The 22,450-nt window shown below is 39.8% G+C and overlaps 1 protein-coding gene across 3 annotated transcripts in view; it reads left to right on the top strand.

The window, feature by feature from the left end:
- Window positions 1–4,694: 4,694 nt before the first annotated feature.
- The window catches only part of DTNBP1 (dystrobrevin binding protein 1), a 121,975-nt gene continuing 104,219 nt past the window's right edge, over window positions 4,695–22,450 (top strand). Inside the window, exons 1-3 of one of the 3 annotated variants that reach the window (XM_036087268.2) lie at window positions 4,695–4,908; window positions 13,016–13,069; window positions 13,825–13,875. In XM_036087268.2, the coding sequence (XP_035943161.1) occupies window positions 4,853–4,908; window positions 13,016–13,069; window positions 13,825–13,875 (161 nt within the window). In that variant the 5' untranslated portion in view covers window positions 4,695–4,852. Of the gene's footprint in view, window positions 4,909–5,355; window positions 5,848–13,015; window positions 13,070–13,824; window positions 13,876–22,450 lie in introns of those variants that run through there. The other 2 variants (XM_036087285.2, XM_036087294.2) reach the window with 2 other exon arrangements.

Genomic DNA, 22,450 nt, shown 5'->3' with positions numbered 1-22,450 from the left:
TGTGATACATTTTTGAAACATAAATACAGCTGAGCTGCCTCTCACTGTTCCTTCAACCGGGTTCATGTTGAAAATACTCTTTCCTGCCCGCTTTTGTGGCCCTGAGTATCTCTCCGGACAGTACCTGACTTCTTGGTTTCTGTTAGCTTCTGGGTTCAGACTTTGACGTCCTCCCCTCTACCTCCTTTTTATTTATCCTTCAACTCAGCTCTAACCCTTGCTCCTGCCTCTTGGAATTCCCCTCCTCCACCTCTCTGTCTCTGCTTCCCTTTTCCAAATGCCATGCTGATGTTACCTTTCCAGCATCCATAGCTTACCTTGTTCTTGGAACTACTCCTTAGTTCACAAGAAAAGGTTAAGGCTTTTAAATGGTTTCTTCTGGCATCTTTACATGCTTAAAATTAAAGATGTCAAAAATATTTACATCTTATTTATAAGTTTGTAAAAGCTTATAAATAAGTTAATATCGGCGCACTGTAGGTACCTTTACAAATCTAAGATTCCTGTAACTCACATGTCAATAGTGCCTTTCAGTTACTCCCGAGGACCTCTGCCAATAAAGCGGTGTGAAATATTCTGAGTTCTATAGCTTCTTCTTTTTTTTTTTTAAGATTTTTTATTTATTTATTTGACAGAGAGAGACACAGCGAGAGAGGGAACACAAGCAGGGAGAGTGCAAGAGGGAGAAGCAGGCTTCCCGCGGAGCAGGGATCCCGATGTGGGGCTCGATCCCAGGACCCTGAGATCATGACCTGAGCCGAAGGCAGACGCTTAACGACTGAGCCACCCAGGTGCCCCTATAGCTTCTTCTTTTATAGCATCTTTCTCTTTGGTTCCAATTCCACCAGGTTCTCACTTCTCACTGTCTACTCGAAGAATCCATTGAGACAAGGAACCCCTTTCCTTGGCCAGTGTCCTTGAGCAGTGCTTCTCACATGTTAAATTGATATGAATCCCCTGGGGATCTTGTTAAAATTCGGATTCTGATTCAGTAGGTCTGGGTGGAGCCTGAGATTCTGCATTTTCTACGAGCTTCCACCTGATGCTGATTTTGCTGATCCAGGGAAGCAATAGTCTAGGGGCCTTCTTAAGCAGCTTTTGTGCTTGTCCCAAATGTGTTATCACCAAAGCTTTCTCTGTGCTTTGCTAATGTAAAATCAACTCTCAACCAACTGATGGATTAAGATTAGGCCAATAGCCTTTAATATTGATGTTGGTTCTCTATACTTGAAAACTTTGTTGTTGTTGTTGATTTCATTTTGCCAGTCAACCTTCCTAGTTTCTGGCTAATTACCCTTACTTAGATCAACACAATGTGTCACGAGCTGCAAATCTTGGTCCTTAATCATTCTTACAAAACAACTTGTGTGACAATAGTCATTTTCTCTCTACATTCATTTCCTAAAACTGACTTTTGTTTCTTTATAACTGTCTTTTCTTATTGGCGCTTTTAAAACTTCCACTGATTTTGGATTTACCAGACATGATGGGATTAAAAATGTTCATAAAACACCTCAAAATGAGACACACACATGCCACAGACCAATAATGCAATCGGCAAAACAAAAATGGGCACACCAAGTAAAGCTATTTCCTAGTGATGGGCAGAGTCTTTCTTTCTGATTTGGTACTTTAAATTGAAAATTTATGAGCAGAGGTATTTATTTAATTGACTAAAATTTTAAAAGATTTATTATTTCTCAATACCTGTGGTTTCCAAATCTACTAAATACTGACGCATCTTTCTCTATAGACTTGGTCATTTGATCACTTACTCTGTACCAGGTACTATTTCTGGGAAGTTGGGGGAGGGCTCAGTGACAGCACCCCTCTCCCTTACTTGTCTGAACCGACTGAGAAATAAGATAAGAGCGTCAGCATAAAGTGGCCAAAACATCGCTTTCATTTCTGGTAAGGCTGATGAAGCACATGGCTTATACAATATTTATGGGCAAGCAGAATTCCTGTTATTGAACCTCAGCTTAAGACTTGCCTATCCAGTCACAGAAAGCGCTGGGTCGCCCCAGCCTCCTCACCAGGCAGCCAGTCCTTGTGGAATAGAATGAGTATTCTCTGCTGGAAGTTTGCAGCCACATAAAGAAAAGAGGATGGGGCCAGGCTACTTTGTCCCTAGCTTACTAACCAACATAGTCACCTCTCCTCCTCCAGGAAAGGCCTGGAGTGTTATACTGTGAAGGAGCTTCCTCCACATGGAAGAAATCATCCAGAGCGGGGAAGAGGTGTTTCCCCTGCTCAACTATAAGCCACATGCTTTATCTTATTTGATTCCTACAACAAAACAATCAGTATTTACTGTTTACGTTTGATATTTTGTTCATCACATTTTTTGCATGAATTCTGAATTTTTTAAATATTGCATTAAAATATTATTCATTTTGAATACTGAGCTTTTTGGCTCCCCTTAAATTTTGCACCTGAAGTGAATGCCTTACCTGCCTCACCCTAGTCCCAACCCTGAATTTAAAATAAATGGTGTTAAAAAAAATAAGTTAATAAACAACTTTTTCTTAATGAAATAATTATTAAATAAATTATCAGATAGTTATGTGTACTAAGTTGAGAAACAGGTTGTGTACAGGAAGTGATTGTGTGGATAACTTGAATGATCTCAGAAGAACTACCTAAGGGGATATTTAAGTTGAGATCTGAATGCCTTGAAGAAGCCAGCACTGGGACATTTTGGAGAAAAGCTTATGAAAAGGCCTCAAGATAGAAATGAACCTGGAATTTTCAAGGAACACACACACAAGGTTACTATGGCTTAAATGTCGAGGTCATAATAGGTGAGTAGTACAGTGGACCCTTGAAGTGATCGCCTAGCAGTTGAAAATCCGCATATAACTTTTGACTTCCCCAAAACTTAACTAATAGTCTACTGTTTGCCAGAAGCCTTATCGATATAATATAAATAGTAGATTAACACAATTTTGAATGTGTATTATATACTATATTTTGGAATAATATGTAATTTTTCTTTCTTTGGTATTTCTAGGCTATGTGGTTCCTCTTCAGGTTTTTTCTAATTGTCACACATCTCCAAAAATTTTTCCAATGTATTTATTGAAAAAAAATCTGCATATAAGTGGACCCACACAGTTCAAACTCGTACTTGCTTTGGATAGAGTATCAGGAAGGGGTCAAATTTTAGGACTGTAAGCCAAGTAAGGAGTTTGAATTTTATTCTGTGGGCACAGGAAGCAACTGAAGGCTTTAAAGAAGGAGAGCAACATGATCTGATTGCTCTTTTAGATACTTCTCTTTGGCTGCCATGTCAAGGTTGGATTACAGGGGTGTAGATGGCAAAAGAGTAGTATCAGGGGACCTGTCAGTGTTCCTAGTGTAAGATGACAGTGTCCTGGTCTAGGGTGATTATAATGAGGATGGAGAAAGGGGAGCAGGTTCCAGGAATACTTTAGAAATAGAGTGGATTGGATCTGATGAGTTAATATGGGGGATGAGGAAGAGAGAAAACAGGTGATTTCAGGTGGCTTAACTTGAGCAACTTGGCAGATGGTGGGGCCATTTACTGAAATGGAAAAGACTGGAGGATGAGCAAGTCAGGAGATGAATATGCAATCAAGTCTTCAATTTTGGGTATGTTGGCTTGGAAATGCCTACTGGATACATGTTAAGTGAGCAACTGGTCTAAATTGAAGGAGCAGGAGGGAGGACAGGGCTGAAAATAGAGAATTGGGCATCCATCAGTGCCTTGATAGAATTTCCAGCATGGTAGAGCACACATGAAGAGCGGGAGGTTGGTGATGGGGCCTTGGGAGCAGCTGTTGAAATAGGAGTGGAGAGGAAGGGAGAATATAAGTATGATGTCCCAGAAGGCAAGAGAAGAATGTGTCTTAAAAATGGCATGGGAGGGGGGGCACCTGGGTGGCTCAGTCACTTAAGCCTCTGCCTTCCGCTCAGGTTATGATCTCAGGGTCCTGGGACTGAGCCTGGGGTGGGGCTCCCTGCTCAGCAGAGAATCTGCTTCTCCCTCCCCCTGCTCTTGTGCTCTCGCTTGCATGCTCTCTCTTACTCTCTCCCTCTCAAATAAATAAATAAAATCTTTTTAAAAAAATGGTATGAGGTACTGCTTTGAGAGCCACTGAGAGGTAGAGAAAAAAATCAGGGCAGATAAGTAACAAATGGCATTGGCAACATGGAAGTCACTGGTGACTTGAGAAAGGCAACATCCTTTGGTGTGAAGGGCACAAAAGCATCATGGAGGTCGAAGTGGAAAGTGATGATGTCGAAACAGTTGATTATCGTTCACATTTTACAAAGAAGAAACCGAGGCTTAGAATGGTTAACTATCTCATCCAAGGGCAAAGCCGGTGGGGTCAGATCCGGGCCCCGGTGAGTCAAAGTTTGCTACAGGGATGTGCACGCTGTGCAAGAAATTTATCCAATTCTCTTCCAAACCGTAAAAACCCAACGCTGCACTCAGAGAAGACCTCGACTGAAAACATTCTTTCACGATGCCACTTCTTTTTCAGAGAAAAACGAGAGGGCCTGGCTTGGGCTAGAAAAATGCATCTGGGGCTCTGTGGCTTGCTCAGCTGGGCGAGAAGAACCGCCCCTTCTCCGCAGCCCGAGGCCGGCGCGGCGCACCGCGCCTGCGCGGGCCTGGGCGCGGCGGGGGCGGGGCGGGAGCGCGCGAGCTGGGGGCGGGAACGCGGAAGGGGCTGCAGCGCGGGGCGCCGACCGAGCCGGGGGCGGGGCCGGCCGCGAGTGTGCGGGGCGCGCGGGTGACAGGTGTGGCGGCGGCCTCGCGGGACCCGGGGCGACGGCAGCGGCGGCGGCCTGAAGCCTGAGGGGCGGAGACGCGGCGGCGGCGATGCTGGAGACCCTGCGCGAGCGGCTGCTGAGCGTGCAGCAGGATTTCACCTCCGGGTGGGTATACGGTGGGGGACGGAAAGGACCCGCGGGCTGGGCCGGGGCCCCCGGGACGCCGCCTCCTTCCCTCCTTCCTCTCCCCGCACCCCGGCCCGCCCCGGTCCCGTCCCGCGCTTCCCATCCCCGCCCCTCCGAGGAGAGGAACGAACTTTCCGGCGTCGGCCCGGCGGCACTAAGTAACTTAGGTCCCAGCCGGCCGGCGCCGCGGAGTGCGCGGGGCACGCCTGGGCCCCCGTCCCGGCGTTCGGGCGAGCGCGCCCCCGCTTCCGCCGCCGCGGGACGGGGGTCTGCGCCCCCGAGGCACCTGCCGGCTCGGGCCTCGGGCTCCTGCGGCGCCGCGGGGAGCCGGGCCCGCCGCCCCCTGCCCGGGCCGAAGGTCGCGGGCGCCGCAGCGCGCACTGCCGGTCCGCGTCCCGTCCCCGCTTCCTCGCGCGGCCCGCTCGCGGAGCCCTCGGCGCTGCCGGCCGCTTCTTTCCCTCCCTTTTGTTTGCTCCCTCTGTCCCTGCGCCGGTTCGGCGCCTTGGTGAAGAAATTCGTGGGGCTAGAAGAGCAACAGAACTACATCGACGCTGCTCACAGCTAGCTGGTGGTTACAAGCGCAGACCAGGCGGTTCCCAAACTTGGCTTAGAGTCCCCTGGGCATCTTGGACACTCCCGATCCCAGGTTGCCGCCCATGCCAGTGTAATCAGACTGGGGCCGGAGTTTTCAGGATTCCCCCGGCTGATTCCAGTGTGCCGGGAAGTTTGGGAACCACAGGCATAGGTTCCAGCGCCAGACTCCCAGGGCTCTCCTCTCTGCCACTAAGCAAATGTGCTTTTGCAAGTTACTTGAATTGTCTTGCCTCGGTTTCCCCAACTGTACAGAGGTGATAAAGGTGGTACTAACAGGGTTGTGAGGATTAATGAATGAACATGTAAAACACAACGTGTAGAATGGTAAGCACCGTGTCATCTATTGTTACTAGTTAGTGCTTAATTCATTTTAATTTTTTCATTTCTTTAGAAAAGGTGTCACCTTCATAAAGAGTCTGTTACCTTATCGTACAAATCCTTTGGAGAATTTTCTGAATGAGGACATCTCGATCATAGGGTTTTAACTTTTCAATGAGAAAGATGGGGCTAAGATTTTATCTTATGGAACAAGATGTTTACATGGTTTGCCTTTTGGGTGCTGAGGATTTGGGGCAAATACTTGAGCACTTACCCCATGTAAATCATTTTTGATAGTTTTGGTTTGGAGTTCTTAAGGATATGATAGATGCTGTGGGAGTTACTCATTTGTGGGTGTTTTTTTTTTTTTTTTTTTTTGCATGCTTGCAATTTTTTTCCCCATTTAAATTGAAAAAGTAACTTCAGGGTGTAAATTATTGAAGAATTTTGGTGGGATACTGTAATAGTCTGCTTGGAGCATGAGAGTGGTCATGGATAAACCCACCTGGTACACCCCTGTTATCATTACTTTCAACCAGTTCTTTGACTTGATGGCCTAACAGTCCAGCTTCTGGTAGTTACTGAAACTCTCTAGGTTGTGTAGTTGCCTCAGAACCCATTCATACTCATGATCTTTGCTTGAGAAGGTTAAACTTACCTAGGAATGTGGACTCTGGACCCAAACCATCCTGGGAGATCTGTACAACCTGAATTTAGGGTTTAGTTAGGAAGAGACTTGGGGGGATCTGGTTAGAACCCCTTGGAAACTGACTTCTTGACGATATCATAGACTGGAGCCACTTTGAGATTACACGTCCTGAGAGGGCTTTTAGTCCAGTTAGACACTTGATTGGCTCCCTCCTGTACTGGTCACTCTCAACTGACAAACACTGGTCACTGTGTGCCATTTAGCCTGTTACCTGGCAGAGAAAACTCTCCAGGTGAGGTCTGTCTGTCTTGCAGCTGACTGGCGGCTCTAAACTCTGATGTTCACTTTTGTCCGGTTCACTAACTCCTGTGCGACGCTTACCAAGAAAGAATCCTCTTCATTCATTTTAGTAAACACTCTGTATTCAGCTTGAGATCAACCTATTTTGCATAATTGAATATTTTGCCTTGCTGAGGAAAGATGAAATTAAACACAGTGGTCGTGTATATTGCGTGAAGGCTGGGAGGGATTCAGAGGTGAAAGTGACATAGATAGCGCTCACCTCCTAGAGCTATCCCACTGTTGGTGTCAACTGTTCTAAAGCTTCCAGTGTTGGGTTGCACGAGGGAATGAGTAGAAGGAAGGCCTAGTGGGTTTCTGTGTTCCTTCAGTTTGTTTTTTTTTTTTTTAAGTAGGAGAGGATTAGCTTTATCAGTCTCCCAAGAGAATGTCACAGTAGTGATGAAAGCAAGTCTGATGAACACAATGAATTTCCACGTTCCATTCAGACTTAAAAAAATGCAACTTAAGATCAGTTAAGGACAGTGGCCAGAGATGCTGGTGGCCTGCGGGGTGGGTGCAGACTCTAAATTGTCCATGGACTTGGGGTCTTTTTTATAAATTTTTTTTTAAAGATTTTATTTATTTGAGAGCGAGAGAGTGCACAAACAGGGCCAGAGGGGCAGAGGGAGAAGCAGACTCCCCACTGAGCAGGGCGCCTGATGTGGGGCTGGATCCCAGGACTCTGGGATCATGACCTGAGCCAAAGGCAGACACTTAACCAACTGAGCCACCTAGGCACCCCTTTTTAAATTTTTATTCATAATGACAGTTAAGTCAAAATTGAGATAAACCTGGACATTATATCGTGTTCTTTCTGACTTAAGTGGGTGGCTGGCTGGCCCAAGTGACTACAGGAGTGAGGTTCTGGGCCTCACCCTTCTGCCCTCACCCTAGGTGAGTCCTAATTTCATTTGACTTACTCAAAACTCTTAGAGCCTTTTGGGGAACTCACATAGAACATGTACTTTTTAGGAATTGACTTGAGCTCCAAGGGAAACTTTGGGATATACTGAAGCACATACTTCAAATCCACTCTGGTCTTTGGTTTTTGCCTTTTGAGCAATTAGGACCAAAAGCCTCAGGAATGAAGTAATCAGGAATGCAGAACCCTCAGGGAACTGATAATCAGATTTACTGAAGGTTTATAGCTGCCTGTCACTGACTGGTGTTTCCTGTTTATAATGCTCTGGGTTCTTGTGGGTAGGGATAGAAACACACTGGTCACTGTGTGCCATTTAGCTTGTTACCTGGCAGAGAAAGAACTCCTCTCCAGGTGAGGTCTGTCTTGGCGGGAGGCAGAACATCTAGAAGGTCATAAGAACTGTCGCAAACAGTAAAGCAGGTTAAGGGGCTTGGGGGGGTGAGATGATTGCTACTTTATACAGGGTGGTCCTGGCTTATTTTTAGGTTGACTGAGTCTTTGAAGGTTTTTGTGGAGGGAGTAGCATGAGCCTGCTTGTGTTTCTGGAAGAAATTTGAGAGGCCATGTGATGGGAGGGCTGGACATGTGGAACAGGGAGAGTATTTAGGCTATAATTATGGGCCAGGGGAGCGATGATAGGGTGGTGCTGGTAGCAGTTTCACAGGGGAATGGATGTGACAGGCACGGGGTGAATTTGTAAACAGTGAGATGTAGAAAGGGAAAAAGGTAGGGAAAGTCAGCGTGTTAACTTTGGAGTATCTTAGATAAATGATGTCATTTACAAACAAGAATTTCAATAGTTTTGAAAGAGAAGCGGTTGACAGTGAATTCGTTGTGTGAGGTCACTTATGCTTGACCTCAAGAAGCAATTGGAAATGTAAGAAAGCCTCAGGGAACAGGTCAGCACTGACAGGTGTAGTTGGGGTTAATTAGGATAGAGATAGTCTACATTCCTCTCCCTTTCCTAAGTTTGTGCAGCTTTTGTGTGACTCTCAGGCTCCAGAACTGAGGGGTCATGTGTACTTTTTTTTTTAAGATTTATTTATTTATTTTAGAGCCAGGACATGAGCCGGGGGAGGGGCAGAGGGAGAGGGAGAGAGAGAGTCTTGAGCCGGCTCCATGCCCAGCACAGAGCCCGAGGCGGGGCTCAATCTCAGGACCCTGAGATCATGCCTTGGAAATCAGGAGTCAGATGCTCAACAGACTAAGCCACCCAGGTGCCCCACATCATGTGTACTTTTAAGTGTGATCCATGCTGTTTTTCCATGATCTCTTTTTTTTTTTTTCAGATTTTATTTATTTATTTGACAGAAAGAGACACAGCGAGAGAGGGAACATAAGCAGGGGGGTAGGGGAGGGAGAAACAGGCTTCTTGCTGAGCAGGGAGCCCGATGTGGGGCTGGATCCCAACCTGGGATCATGACCTGAGCCGAAGGCGGACGCTTAACGACTGAGCCACCCAGGCGCCCCATGTGATCTTGTTTTTAAAGAAAGAAAAAAAAATGATGAACATTCACGGAAAAATACAGTAGATTGGATTTGTATTTGTAAGGAGAATTTCAAGTCAGAATAACGGAGGCACGAACATGGTTAAAGGAATTGAACCTTAATGACAAAATATACTCATTAATATGTTTTTGTGGTGTTTTCAGGTGCTGAATCAGGTGAATCAGGTGACTCAGCAATCATCCTGAGCTTTCATAATAGGGGGTGAGGTTAGCCGAGTAGGAAATTGAAGCACAAATAAATGCCATTAAGGCACCCTGTGAGCTTGAGTCGGCTAGAGAAAGCACATTTTCTGCTCATCATTCATTATAGTGCTCCGTGTATCATTCTGTTTATCTGCTGCTTTTTAAACTTGTCGTGGAGGCAGTTTTGCCAGTCACCTCCATGTCTTAGGAGGATGCCCCCATTTTAATATTTTCTGCAAAGCCTAAAATATAAATGTGCTTGTGTCAAATCAAGGTAAGTCTTTGGAACAATCTGAAAATAAATTGTTGAAGTGTTAGGACAAATTTGAGGTTTAGTGCTTTGAACTCAAAAGTGTGTTTTAGTTGCTTTTGGTAGAAGATAATGAGGTGCTCACTTAAGTCTAAATTGGTGGAGTCAGAGCAGCGCTCATGTCTTCCTGGGGCTTGTGTGGGATTAGGAAGAAGACTGGGAACGGTGGGGAAGCCTTTTCTAGGAACTGGTGCATTTAGGAACCTCTACTTTATTTCACTGTGGCCCGATAACGTACATAGTTTCTTACCTTTCTTGGTGGACATAATTCTTATACTTTTCATGTGAGTTAGCTCTGTTTACAGAATGCTGACAAAGTCGTTATTTGGAATTTTATTTAATTCCTGTGGCAAATCATTACCGTCAGTATAATACCACCATTTTATGTTTGAGGAAACTGGGGTATTACACCCAAATCAGTATTTCCTTCTTAGTGAGTCATGACATAGTGTGTGTGGGTATATACACACACACCTGACTTTATTTTTTTCAACTCAAAGTAAGAACACTAGTCCTTACGACCCGTTCTGTGTTTCTCTCCTCAACCTTCTTCACTGTTTCCCACCTCCTTCCAGCTACTTTGTTTTCTCCATCAGTTTCTGTTCTGAATTTTGGCACAGGGATGATTTATGTAGAGAAGGTGTGATGAGAAGAGACGAATGTCTGAAAGACTGTGTTTATTACAAAAATGTGTTTACAAAGTTTAAAACAAAAAATAGAATCACACAGTGAGCCCCATATATCCATGATTCAGATCCAACAATTGTCAACTATTGCCACATTTGCTTTTGCCTCTCCCGTAGTTATAAAAGTAGTCTCAGATTTGTCTGTTACATCTCTCCTACATCAGTTTGCACCCCTAAAAAAAAAAGAGACTTTACATAAATGCAATGCCAACATCATACTTAACAGAATTAACACTAATTCTTTGATATTATCAATTATCCAGTCCATAATCAAATTTCCTGGTTCTTAGAAATGTCTTTTTACAGTTGATTTGTTCAAATCCAGATCAAATAAGTTCCACACATTACATCTGGTTAAGGACCAATTTTAAAGCAGCTGGCTGTTAAGGAGCCACATGGAGCTCTCATTGACCCTTCCAATAATTTTATTTTCAGCTTCCTGTGATATTCCTTCTTTCTCTTTTATTCTAATTTTTTCTGTCTTTTTAGGGGGGGTGTGGAAGAACACCCCAAATTTGAATATATTACAATTGGAAAAGTAAAAGTTTATTTCAGAAGTAAATATTCGAGATACCAACCTCCAGATTTGCCAGACCATATAATAAGAATGGTCCAAAAAGGATCTTAACAGTTCCCTTGCAATATCCTTGTATACCTAACTATATGGAATTGTCCTGAGTCACTAAAAATATTACTAAAATCATTTTGAGTGTAATGTACCACTCTGTATAACCATCCTAGTATAATTCTACCTGGCATGTCACAACTAAGTGCCTTTCTCAAATTTTGGAGTGGAGGTGATAGAGCGTGAGTGTCGAAATACCTTTTCCTAGTTGCTGCGTAATCTTAATTTAAACTGGATTTACTAGTTGCCAAGGTGAGGCTTGGAAATTTATATTGTTTCTTTTTCTTTTTTTTTTTTAAGATTTTATTTATTGAGAGAGAGAGATAGCGAGAGAGAGAATGAGCAAGGGGGAGGAGAACCAGGCTCCCCGCCAAGCAGGGAGCCTGACGTGGGGCTCGATCCCAGGACTCTGGGATCATGACCTGAGCCGAAGGCAGACGATTAACCGCGTAAGCCACCTAGGTGCCCTGAAATTTATATTGTTTCTCTAGGACAGTTCAGACTTTTTACATACAACTCCTGACTCATCTGGAGAGAGAGGAACAAATGAGTTTATTAAAGAGATTGCAGAGTCTTTTTAACAACAAAGAGAAGTTCATCTCATCAGTATTTCAGTTTTTGAAAAACGACATAGAATAATGCAAAAATTTTTGTATGAACTGGCATTCCAGTTTGTTTAAAAAAAAAAAAGTTCCTTTCTGGTGGTTAGCCAGGCATTATGGACGAACAAGATGGAGTCCTAGGTCCGGGCTGGCACATAGAGGCGCAGGCTTGGGGGCGTACATAGGAGAGTCGGCTTCTGGCTGATAGAGTGGTCAAGTGCCTTGAGAGACGGGCACCTATTTCTCGTTTTACCAAAGGCTTGTTAGGGGCTAGTGGTGGTACCGTGGCCTGTGTTTCAGACTCTACTTAGAAACGAAGATTTGTTGAAGTAACCACATGAAGAAGAACATTTACAGCAATATCTCATTTGATACGAGAGTGGCTCATAATGTAGCACTCGCTTTTTGGCAACCTCTATTATATGGTACAGAGTCGACAGCCAAAAGAAGGTGAAAATGGCCCAGTGAAGCAAAAACAAATTGTACAAAGTCTTTGAACTTCATATGATATATAGAGGAGCCTATTTAACTTTATTTTTTTCTGTGCATCTCTAGCCCATTTATCTGTTTTCTAGCCCAATAATTTAAAAAAGCCAATAATAGGGAGGGAAGAGGCTGCAGTTAGTTAGGTAGCTAGCAGGAGCAGTGAGTTATCACTGATAACCAAATGACCAGTGGTGGAGATGGGAAATTTAAATTTAGAAAAAAATAGACACAGGATTCCAAAAAAACTCAGATCACCATAGATTGGTTTCAGGTTGGCAAATGAAAAGGCATTCCTAGCTCAAACATCTGAGGAGATGATTGTTTTGCCACAAAATGTGATCAGTGGTATTCATAAGAATGACCTGGAGTTAGCAGAAAATGTTAAATAGAATATACCAAGTCCTCTGTAATGAAAAAGGTTTGTAATATATTTTAGAAAGCTTTTGATCAGTGTCTAAAATTTCACAAAATGGTACTTAAAGAGCTTTGAGTGCCTGGTATCATATCTTTTATTAAAATGTGCCACTGGGATATCTTTGTTGCCTACCAAATTCACCTATGTGGATCACTTCTTTTTCTAATAATACCAGGTAAATGACATTTCTCTAGTCCAATCAGACTTAGGAACTGTTTCTAAAAAAGGGATTGCGGCAAGAAAAAATATAAAGATGTTTGCTACAAATGTTCTAATTGAGGTGTCTGACATACAGTAAACACTCAAATACTTGTCTGTAGAGGTGCTTAATTCTTGCTAAAATAATTAGCTCATCCAATGTAAAATTTTAAGAACTGTGAAATTCATGGTTGAAAAAAATCTCTTAAGCTGTAAAAATATGATATTTTATAATTGTTGAATTATAGGCTGAAGACTTTAAGTGACAAGTCAAGAGAAGCTAAAGTAAAAAGCAAACCAAGGTAAGCCTGTGCTAAGATTTAATTTACTGTGACTTAAATTTCACATAGCGTTCAGCTCTAGTTATAGTAGTATGATTACTTTAGTGGATTTTACATCTGTTGAGTGCACTTGACTACAAAGCAATCTGATTATTTATAAATTGTGTAACACTGGAAAATTTTCTGAAAAAATTATGAAATGGCTGAAAGGGACATGGTGAGGGGTAGTTGTTTTATTCTAGGACAACCAGTGGTTATTGTTTGATCACAGTTAATCATTTTGTATATTAAGCACAAAGTAAAAGTCCTGCGTTATTGAGAAGCAGATTAAAAATGAAACAGTACTTGGCAAGTGAGCGTCCGGAGCTGTGTTACCTGTTTTATATAAAAACACACCAGTGTTGTGCAACTTTTTCATTTTCATTTTTTTTTAATAGGTAAAACACGACCAAATTTTACTTTAAACCTAGAGATTATGAGCTTTTAAAAAAAAATTATTATCTAGCATGTTATCAAGGTATTCATCGTGTTTGCTAAAAATAATCTGTAGGGCAGAGTGATGGATGATAGTATATTACAGTATTTGAATTGTGAAATAAAACAGTACATTTCTCTGAAAGTTTAGGTAAATTGTCATTAGTAATTTAAAAATATTCCGCATTACAATTGACAGTGTCAAAATTCTCATGTGTAGCTTTTTTTAAGTTGGCCTAAATTGGAAGCAATTTTAATAAATTAAGTGGTTTTGTTTTTGGTTTTTGGTTTTTTTTTGGCAGGACTGTTCCATGTTTGCCAAAGTACTCTGCTGGTCTAGAATTACTTAGCAGGTAAGTGTTTCCATTTAAATAAGAAAATTATGCTTCTGACTATTGTCTAAAAATATTTTATAATTTTATAGGTAGAAACCTTAGAACAACCAAATTTTACCTAAACATAGTGATTAGAAATTATTAATTTATTCATTTCCCTGAGGGGTTTTTACTTTTCATTGATGAATGAAAAGTCCGTTCAGACTTTGAGCAGATTGATCACCATTGTATTTGCTAGTCGGTACTTTATTATGTGTATTTATGTTTATGGTTTTTCTGTTGCAAGAAAATTGATTTTGAATTCAAGTCCTTGATAGTTCTCTTTGATTTTTAATTTTATGCCCTTGCTTCTCTACTCCCCTCCTATTGGCATGCAGATTAATATTAAAATACATGATTTTCTTACATGTGGCAACAAAAGCATAAGCAACAAAAGAAAAGAATAAATTGGACTCTATTAAAATTAAAAACCTCTGTACTTCACAGAACCCATCAAGAAAGTGGAACAGCAACCCACAGAATGGGAGAAAATATTTGCAAATCATTTTTCTGCTGAGGGACTTGAATCTAGAGTATATAAAGAACTTTTATAACTCAGCGATAAAAAGACCCAGTGAAGAATAGGCAAAGGCTTTGAATAGATATTTCTCTCAAGAAGATATAAATAGCCAATAGTCACATGAAAAGATGCTCAACACCATTTGTGGGTGCTGATCGAGACCACAGTGAGATACCACTTCACACCCTCTAGTCTGGCTGTAGTCAAAAACAAAGATAATGACAAGCGTTGAGCACATGAAGAAATAACACCCTTTTGCAGTGCTAGTAGGGACATTAAATGGTGCAGCTGCTGTGGGAAACAGTTTGGTGATTTCTTAAAAAGTTAAATGTAGAATTACTGTGTGACCTGGCAGTTTCACACCAAGAGAATTGAAAACATACATCCACATGGAAACTTGTACACAAATGTGCATAGCAGCATTATTCACAATAGCCAAAAAGTAGAAACAACACCAATATTCACCAACTGATGAGTGTATATTCAGCCACAGAAAGGAACGGAACACTGGTGCGTGCTACAAGGTGGATGACACCCCAAAACCCAACACATGATTCCATTCTGTGAAATGTCTAGAATAGGCAAGTCCATAGAGATGGAAAGTAGATGAGTGGTTGCCACGGATTGGAGGAGAGAGGGGAATGAGTATGGGGTTTCACTTTGGGGTGATGACAATGATTTGGAATTAGATGGTAGTGATAGTTGCCCGACTCTGAATATACTAGAAACTACTGAATGAGACACTTTAAAGGGGTGTATTTTATGGTATGCGAATTACCTCAATGTAGCTGTTATAAAAATATGTAGCTTAAGTATGTTATATACAGTTCTGAACTTAATAGTGAGCCCTCTGAGATCCGTGCTGAAGATGTGTGCAGAAGATGGAGCTGCATTTATGATGACACGGTCACCTATGCCCACAGTTTGCTTTTTCTTTTCTAGCTCTTTCCTGGCTTTCTTTTTATGGTTGCTAAATCTAGAGATTTTTTTTCTTTTTTGAAATGAAAAGTGCTTAATTTGATACCAGTTTCCTGCTTGGTTTTGTTGAGTGAAGAGCGTTAAGTGAACATGAAAGAAGGTATGGTAAAGATCAGTGGTGTACTCTTTACATTTTATCATTATTTTTTTAATCTAGTGATTTAGTTGAATGGACTTCATTGAAAGATTTAGATGGGTAGACTTTCATGTGTGGTAGTTGTTTGAAATGGGGTGCACTGTGGGACTTAACATGAAAATTTACAACCATAGGAAGATGTCTATAATATGTCCGTTCATTGCCCTGAAACACAGTTTTTTTCTCTTTGGAACTAATATTAAGTGGAGGAAAGACCATTTTAAATAGCAGATCTCTAAATTACAATGTTTTTAATTGTTAAAAATTGTGATAAAATACATGTAACATGAAATTTACCATCTTAACCATTTTTAAGTGTGCATTTTGGTAGATGGATTTTTTTTTTTCTGCTTCTACAAAATAAGTCATTGGAATTTTGATAGAGATGGCATTAAATATTTATAGATTACTTTGTGTATTATTGACAACATCTCAATGATACTAGTCTTCCAATCCATGAATATGGGGTATCTTTCTATTTATTTACGTCTTCTTTAATTTCTTTCAGCAGTTTTGTAGTTTTCATCATACTAGTCTTTCATCTCCTTTGTTAAATCCTAAATTTCTTTAATGCTTTTATAAATGGAGTTTTTAACTTTCTTTTTTGAATTTTCATTGTTAGTATATGAAAATACAACTGACTTTGTGTGTTGATTTTATATTCTGCTACTTTGCTGAATTTGTTCATTAGTTCTAACAGGGTTTGTTTCTGTGGAATCCCTAGGCTTTTCTACATGTAAGATTATATCACTGGTAAACATAATTTTACTTCTTTCTTTCCAATTTGATACCTTTTCTTTCTTTTACTTGCCTAATTGCTCTGGTTAGATCTTCCAGTACTATGTTGAATAGAATTAGCGAAAGCGGGCATCTTTGTCTGTTTCTGATCTGAGAGGAGAAGCTTTCAATCTTTTGCCACCAAGTATGATGTTGGCTGTGGGTTTTTTTATATATGGTTTTTATTATGTTGACATAGTTTCCTTTTATTCCTTGTTTTTTGAGTTTTTATCTGAGTTTATGAAAGTGTGTTGAGTTTTGTCAAATGCTTTTTCAGCATCAATTGAAATTATGTATTTTTCCCCTTCATTTTGTTAATGTGGTTATATTACATTGATTGGTTTTCATATGTGAAATCATTCTTGAATTCTAGAAAAAAATCTGATAGGTCATGGTATATATCCTTTGAATATGCTGCTGAATTCAGTTTGCTATGTTTTATTGAGGATTTTTACATCAGCGTTCATAAAGGATACTGGTCTGTAGTGTTCTTGGTCTGTGTCTTCGGCTTAGGTATCAGGGCAGTGCTGGCCTAGAATGAATTAGGGAGTGTTCCCTCCTCCGGTGTTTTTGAAGAATTTGAGACAGTTGTTTTTTTAATGTTTGGCAGAATTCATCAGTGCAGCCGTTAGGACCCAGGCTTTTCTTTTTTGGGGAGGTTTTTAAAAATTTTTTTTCCAGTTTTATTAAGATATAATTGAGATACGTCACTGTATACGTTTAAGGTGTACAGTATAGTTTGATTTACATGTATTGTGAAATGATCACAATAAGTTAGCATTTATCATCTCATGGAGATAAAACAAAAAGAGCAAAAACAGAAAAATTTTTTCCTGTGATGAGAATTCTTAACAGCTTTCATGTCATACAGCAGTGTTACTGTGGTCATCATGTTGTACATTACCTTCTTAGTACTTACCTTATAACTGGGAGTTTATGCCGTCTGACCACCTTCCTCCAGTACCCTCTCCCTGCACTCTCCGCCTCTGGTAACCACACATCTGATCTCTTTTTCTGAAGTTGGATTTTTTTTTTATTCCACATATAGGTGAGATCACAGAGTATTTGTCTTTCTCTTTCTGATGTATTTCACTTAGCATAATACCCTCAAAGTCCATCCATGTTGCCACAAATGGCAAGATTTCCTCATTTTTTGTGGTTGAATGATATTCCATTGTATATATTGTATATGTATGCACCATTCATCCATCAGTGGATGCCTAAGTTGTTTCTGTGTCTTGACTATTATAAATAATGCTGCTGTGAACATCAGAGTGCAGATATCTTTTTGAGTTAGTGTTTTTGTTTCCTTTGGTTAAATACCTAGAAGTGGGATTGCTGGATCATATGGTAGTTCTGTTTTTAATTTTTTAAGGATCCTCCATTATGTTTTCCATAGTGTCTATACTTGTTTACAGTCCCACCAACAGTGCACCAAGGGTTCCTTTTTCTCAACATCCTCACCAGCATTTGTTACATCTTTTTAATGATGGCCATTTTAACAGGTGGGAGGTGGTATGGTTCATTGTGGTTTTGATGATTTGCATTTCCACGATAATTAGGATGTTGAGCATCTTTTCATATACCTGTTGGCCATTCATCTATCTTTGGGGAACTGTGTAGTGAGGCCTTTTGTACATTTTTAAAAATTGGATTATTTGGGGGGTTTTTTTGGTATTGAATTGTATATGTTCCTTATATATTTGGGATATTAACCTTTTATCAGATGCATGGTTTGCAGATATTTTTTCCCCATTCTTTAGTCTCTTTTCACTTTGTTATTTCTTTTGCTCTGCAGAAGCTTTTTAATTTGATATAGTCCCACTTCTTTTTGTTGCTTGTTCTTTAGGTGTCATGTCCAAAAAATCATTGCCAAGACCCATGTTATGGAACTTTTTATCTGTTTTCTTCTAGGAATTTAATGGTTTCAGGTCTTACATTTAAGTCTTTAATCCAGTTTGACTTAATTTTTGGGAGAGGTATAAGATAGGGGCATAGTTCCATTATTTTACATGTGAATATCCCATTTTCCCAGAACCATTTATTGAAGAGACTGTCTTTTCCATTGAGTATTCTTGGCTCCCTTGTCAAATATTAGTTGACCACATATGCTTGGGTTATTCTAGACTTTCTATTCTGTTCCATTGATCTATTCATTTTTATGCCAGTTCCATGCTGTTTGGATTACTGTAGCTCTGTACTGTAGCTTGAAATCTGGAAATGTGATGCCTCCCTGTTTATTCTTGTTTATTAGGATTGCTTTGGCTATTTGGGGTCTTTGCAGTTCCATATAAATTTTAGATGGCTTTTTATACTTCCGTTAAAAAAAAAAAGCCATTGGAATCTTGATAGGGATTGCATTGAATATATGGATGGCTTTTGGTAATATTGATGTTTTAACAATATTCTTCCAGTCCATGAATGTGGAATACCTTTCCATTTATTTTTCATCTTCAATTTCTTAAATCATTGTCTTACAACTTTCAGAGTAGAGATCTTTCCCCTTCTGGATTAAGGTGATTCCCAACTATTTTATTGTTTCTGATGCTGTTGTAAATGGGATTGTTTTATTTTTCACATAATTTATTGTTAGTTTATAGACATGCTGCCGATTTTTGTGTGTTAATTTTGTTTCCTTCAACTTTATTGTGTTTGTTGATTAGATCTAACAGGGTTTTTTTTGTGGAGTCTTCAGGATTTTCTGTGTATAAAATTATGTCATCTGCAGATAGAGACAATTCTACTTCCTTTCCATTTCTGATGCCTTTTATTTCATTTTCTTGTCTGATTGCTCTGGCAAGGAGTTCTTAGTACTGTGTTGAATAGGCGTGATGAGACTGGGGGGCGCCTGGGTGGCTCAGTTGTTAAGCATCTGCCTTCGGCTCAGGTCATGATCCCAGAGTCCTGGGATCAAGCCCCACATTGGGCTCCCTGCTCGGCAGGAGGCCTGCTTCTCCCTCTCCCACTCCCCCTGCTTGTGTTCCCTCTCTCGCTGTGTCTCTCTCTGTCAAATAAATAAATAAAATCTAAAAAAAAAAGCAGTGGTGAGATTGGGTAGCAGAAAAACTTTCAACGTTTCACCATTGAGTATGGTGTTAGCCATGAGCTTATATAAGGCTTTTATTATGTTGAGTTATGCTCCTTTTATACTTAAGATTTTTTTATCATGAGCAGATGTTGAATTTCGTTAGATGCCTTTTCTCTCATAGGACTTTTTTTTTGGTCTTTCTATAAATGTGGTGTATCACATTGATTTACAGATGTTGAACCATCCTTTCATCCCAGATGTAAATCCCACTTGATCATGGTGAATGATTCTTTTAATGTGCTGCTGAATTTGACTTGCTAGTATTTTATTGAGAGTTTTTGCATCTATATTCATCAGGAATATTGGTCTGTAGTTTTCTTTTCTGATATTGTCCTTTACTGGCTTTGGTTGCAGAGTCCGCTAGCCTCCTAAAATGAGTTTGGGAGTGTTCCTCTTCATTTTTTGGAAGAGTTTGAGAATGATTGTCATTAATTCTTCTTGAAATGTGTAGTAAAATTCACCAGTGAAGGCATCTCATCCTGGGCTTTCCTTCATTGGGAGATTTTTGATTACTGATTCAATCTCCTTACTGGTAATTGCTATTCAAACTTTTTGTTTCTTCCTAATTCCATTTTGGTAGTCTGTATGTTTCTAAGAATTTTGCCATTTCCTCTAGGTTGTCCGGTTTGTTGGTGTATAGTTGTTCATAACAGCCTGTTACGATCCTTTGTATTTTTGTGGTGTCAATTATAATGTCTTCTTTTCCATTTATAATTTTGATTTGGGTCCTCTGTCTTTTTTTCTGTGGTTAGTCTAGCTAAAGTTTTGTCAATTGTGTTTGTCTTTTCACAGAATCAACTTTTAGTTTGGTTAATCTTTTCTATTGTTTTCCTGTTCTCCATTTCATTTATTTTTTCTCTGATCTTTATTATTTCCTTCCTTCTGCTAATGTTGGCCTCAGTTGTTGTTTTTTTCCCCTAGTTTCTTAAAGTGTAGTTAGGTTGTTTATTTGGGATCTTTCTTCTTAACGTAGGCATTTGTTATGAACTTCCCTTTTAAAACTGTATTCTGTAAGTTTTGGTATGTTGTATTTCCATTTTCATTTGTTTCAAGATACATTTTTATTTCCTGTTTAGTTTCTTCTTTGATTCATTATTGTTCAGGAGTGAGATTTTCAATGACAGATGCAATCTCCTTACTAGTTATCAGATTTTTGATTTCTTTGGGATTCAGTCTTGGTAGGTTTTCTTTTTCTAGGAATTTGTCTGTTTCTTTTTATTATTATTATTATTATTATTTGAAGATTTTATTTATTCACTTAGAGAGCATGCACGTGAGCACAAGTTGGGGGGCGGGGAGGGACAGAAGATGAGGGAGGGGGAGAAGCAGACTCCCTGCTGAGCAGGGAGCCCAAAGTAGAGCATGATCCCAGGACCCTGAGATCATGATCTGAGCCAAAGGCAGACGCCCAACCAACTGAGCCACCCAGGTGCCCCGGAATTTGTCTGTTTCATCTAGATATCTAATTTTTTGGTGTACAGTTACTCATAGTACTCTCATAATCATTTTTATTCCTGTAAAATTGGTAATGTCCCCACTTTTGTTTCTAATTTTGAGTCTTCTCTTTTTTTTCCTTAGTCCACTTAAAGACTTAATTTTGTTAGTCTTTCTGAAGAACCCATTTTTGGTTTCATTGATTTTTCCAATATATTCTATTTTATTTATCTGCCCTAATGTTTATTTTTTTCTTCCTTCTGCTAGCTTTGGGTTCAGTTTGTTCTTTTTCTACTTCCTTAAGTTGTGAAGTTAGGCTGTTGATTTGAGATCTTTCTTCTGTTTAAATGTAAGGCGTTTATAGTTATAAATTTCACTCAAAGCCCTGTTTTCCTGAGTCCCATGAGTTTTGGTATGTTGTGATTTTATTTTCATTCATCTCTTAATATTCTCTGATTACCCTTATTTTTTTCTTTGATCCATTGATTATTTCAAAGTATTTGTTTAATTTCCACAGATTTGTGAATTTTCCAGTTTTCCTTTTGTTGTTGATTTCAAACTTCATCCCATTGTGGTCAGAAAAGATACTTCGTATGATATCTATCTCATAACATATATAAATATGTATCTCATATAAATATATAGACTTTTTTAGATCAGGCTTAGGTTAGCAAAATTGAGCAAAAGATTCAGAGATTTCTCATTTACCCCCTTTAAAAAAAATCTACTGCGAGTTAATTTGTGGCCCAGCAGATGATCTATCCTGGAAAATCTCCCATGTGCACTTGAGAAGAATGTGTATTCTGCTGTTGTTGGGTAGAGTGTTCTGTAGATATCTCTTCTATCTAGTTGGTTTATTGTGTTATGGTGTTCAGGTCCTTTCTTGTTTATCTTTTGTCTGGTCATTTTAACCATTCATTATTGAGAGTGGGGTATGAAGTCTTGGTTATTGGAGAACGGTTTATTTTTCCCTTCAGTTCTGTCAATTACTGCTTTGCATATTTTGAAGATTTTGTATAAGAGTACAATTACGAAAACCCGGAAATTAACCCTGCTCCATAACCTACAGACCTCATTCAGATTTCATCAGCTATCCCATTAATGTCCTTATTTTGGGACCAGGATCCAATCTAGAATCATAGGTTATATTTAGTCACCGTACCTCCTTCATCTCCGTTAATCTGGAACAGTTCCTGAGTCTTTGTTATTTATAACCTTGACACTTTTGAAGAGTACTTTGTTATTTTTCAAATTATTATTTTGCAAAATGCCCCTCAATTTGGGTTTACATGCTTTTTTTCCCCCCTCATGATTAAAGTCAGTGGTTTTTTGGCAAGAATACCAGAAGGGCAATGGTGTGTCCTCAGGGCATCACATTAATAGACACATGATGTTTATATGTTTCATTACTGTGGATCACGTGGTTAGGGAAGTGTCTGCCTGGTTTCTACACTGCTGTACTGTTTCCCCCTTTTTAATTTAAGGAGATATTTTGAAACTATGTAATATGTTGTTTCTCTTCATAATTTCCCTCACTAATTTTAGCATCCATTAGAATTCTTGCCGGAAACAATTATTGTCGTGTTTACCAAGTGGTGATATTTTAATCATTTTTTCTACA

Source organism: Halichoerus grypus, chromosome 9 (assembly GCF_964656455.1).
Source record: "Halichoerus grypus chromosome 9, mHalGry1.hap1.1, whole genome shotgun sequence".
Taxonomy (NCBI): Eukaryota; Metazoa; Chordata; class Mammalia; order Carnivora; family Phocidae; genus Halichoerus; species Halichoerus grypus.
This window is presented reverse-complemented; position numbering and strand designations above follow the sequence as displayed.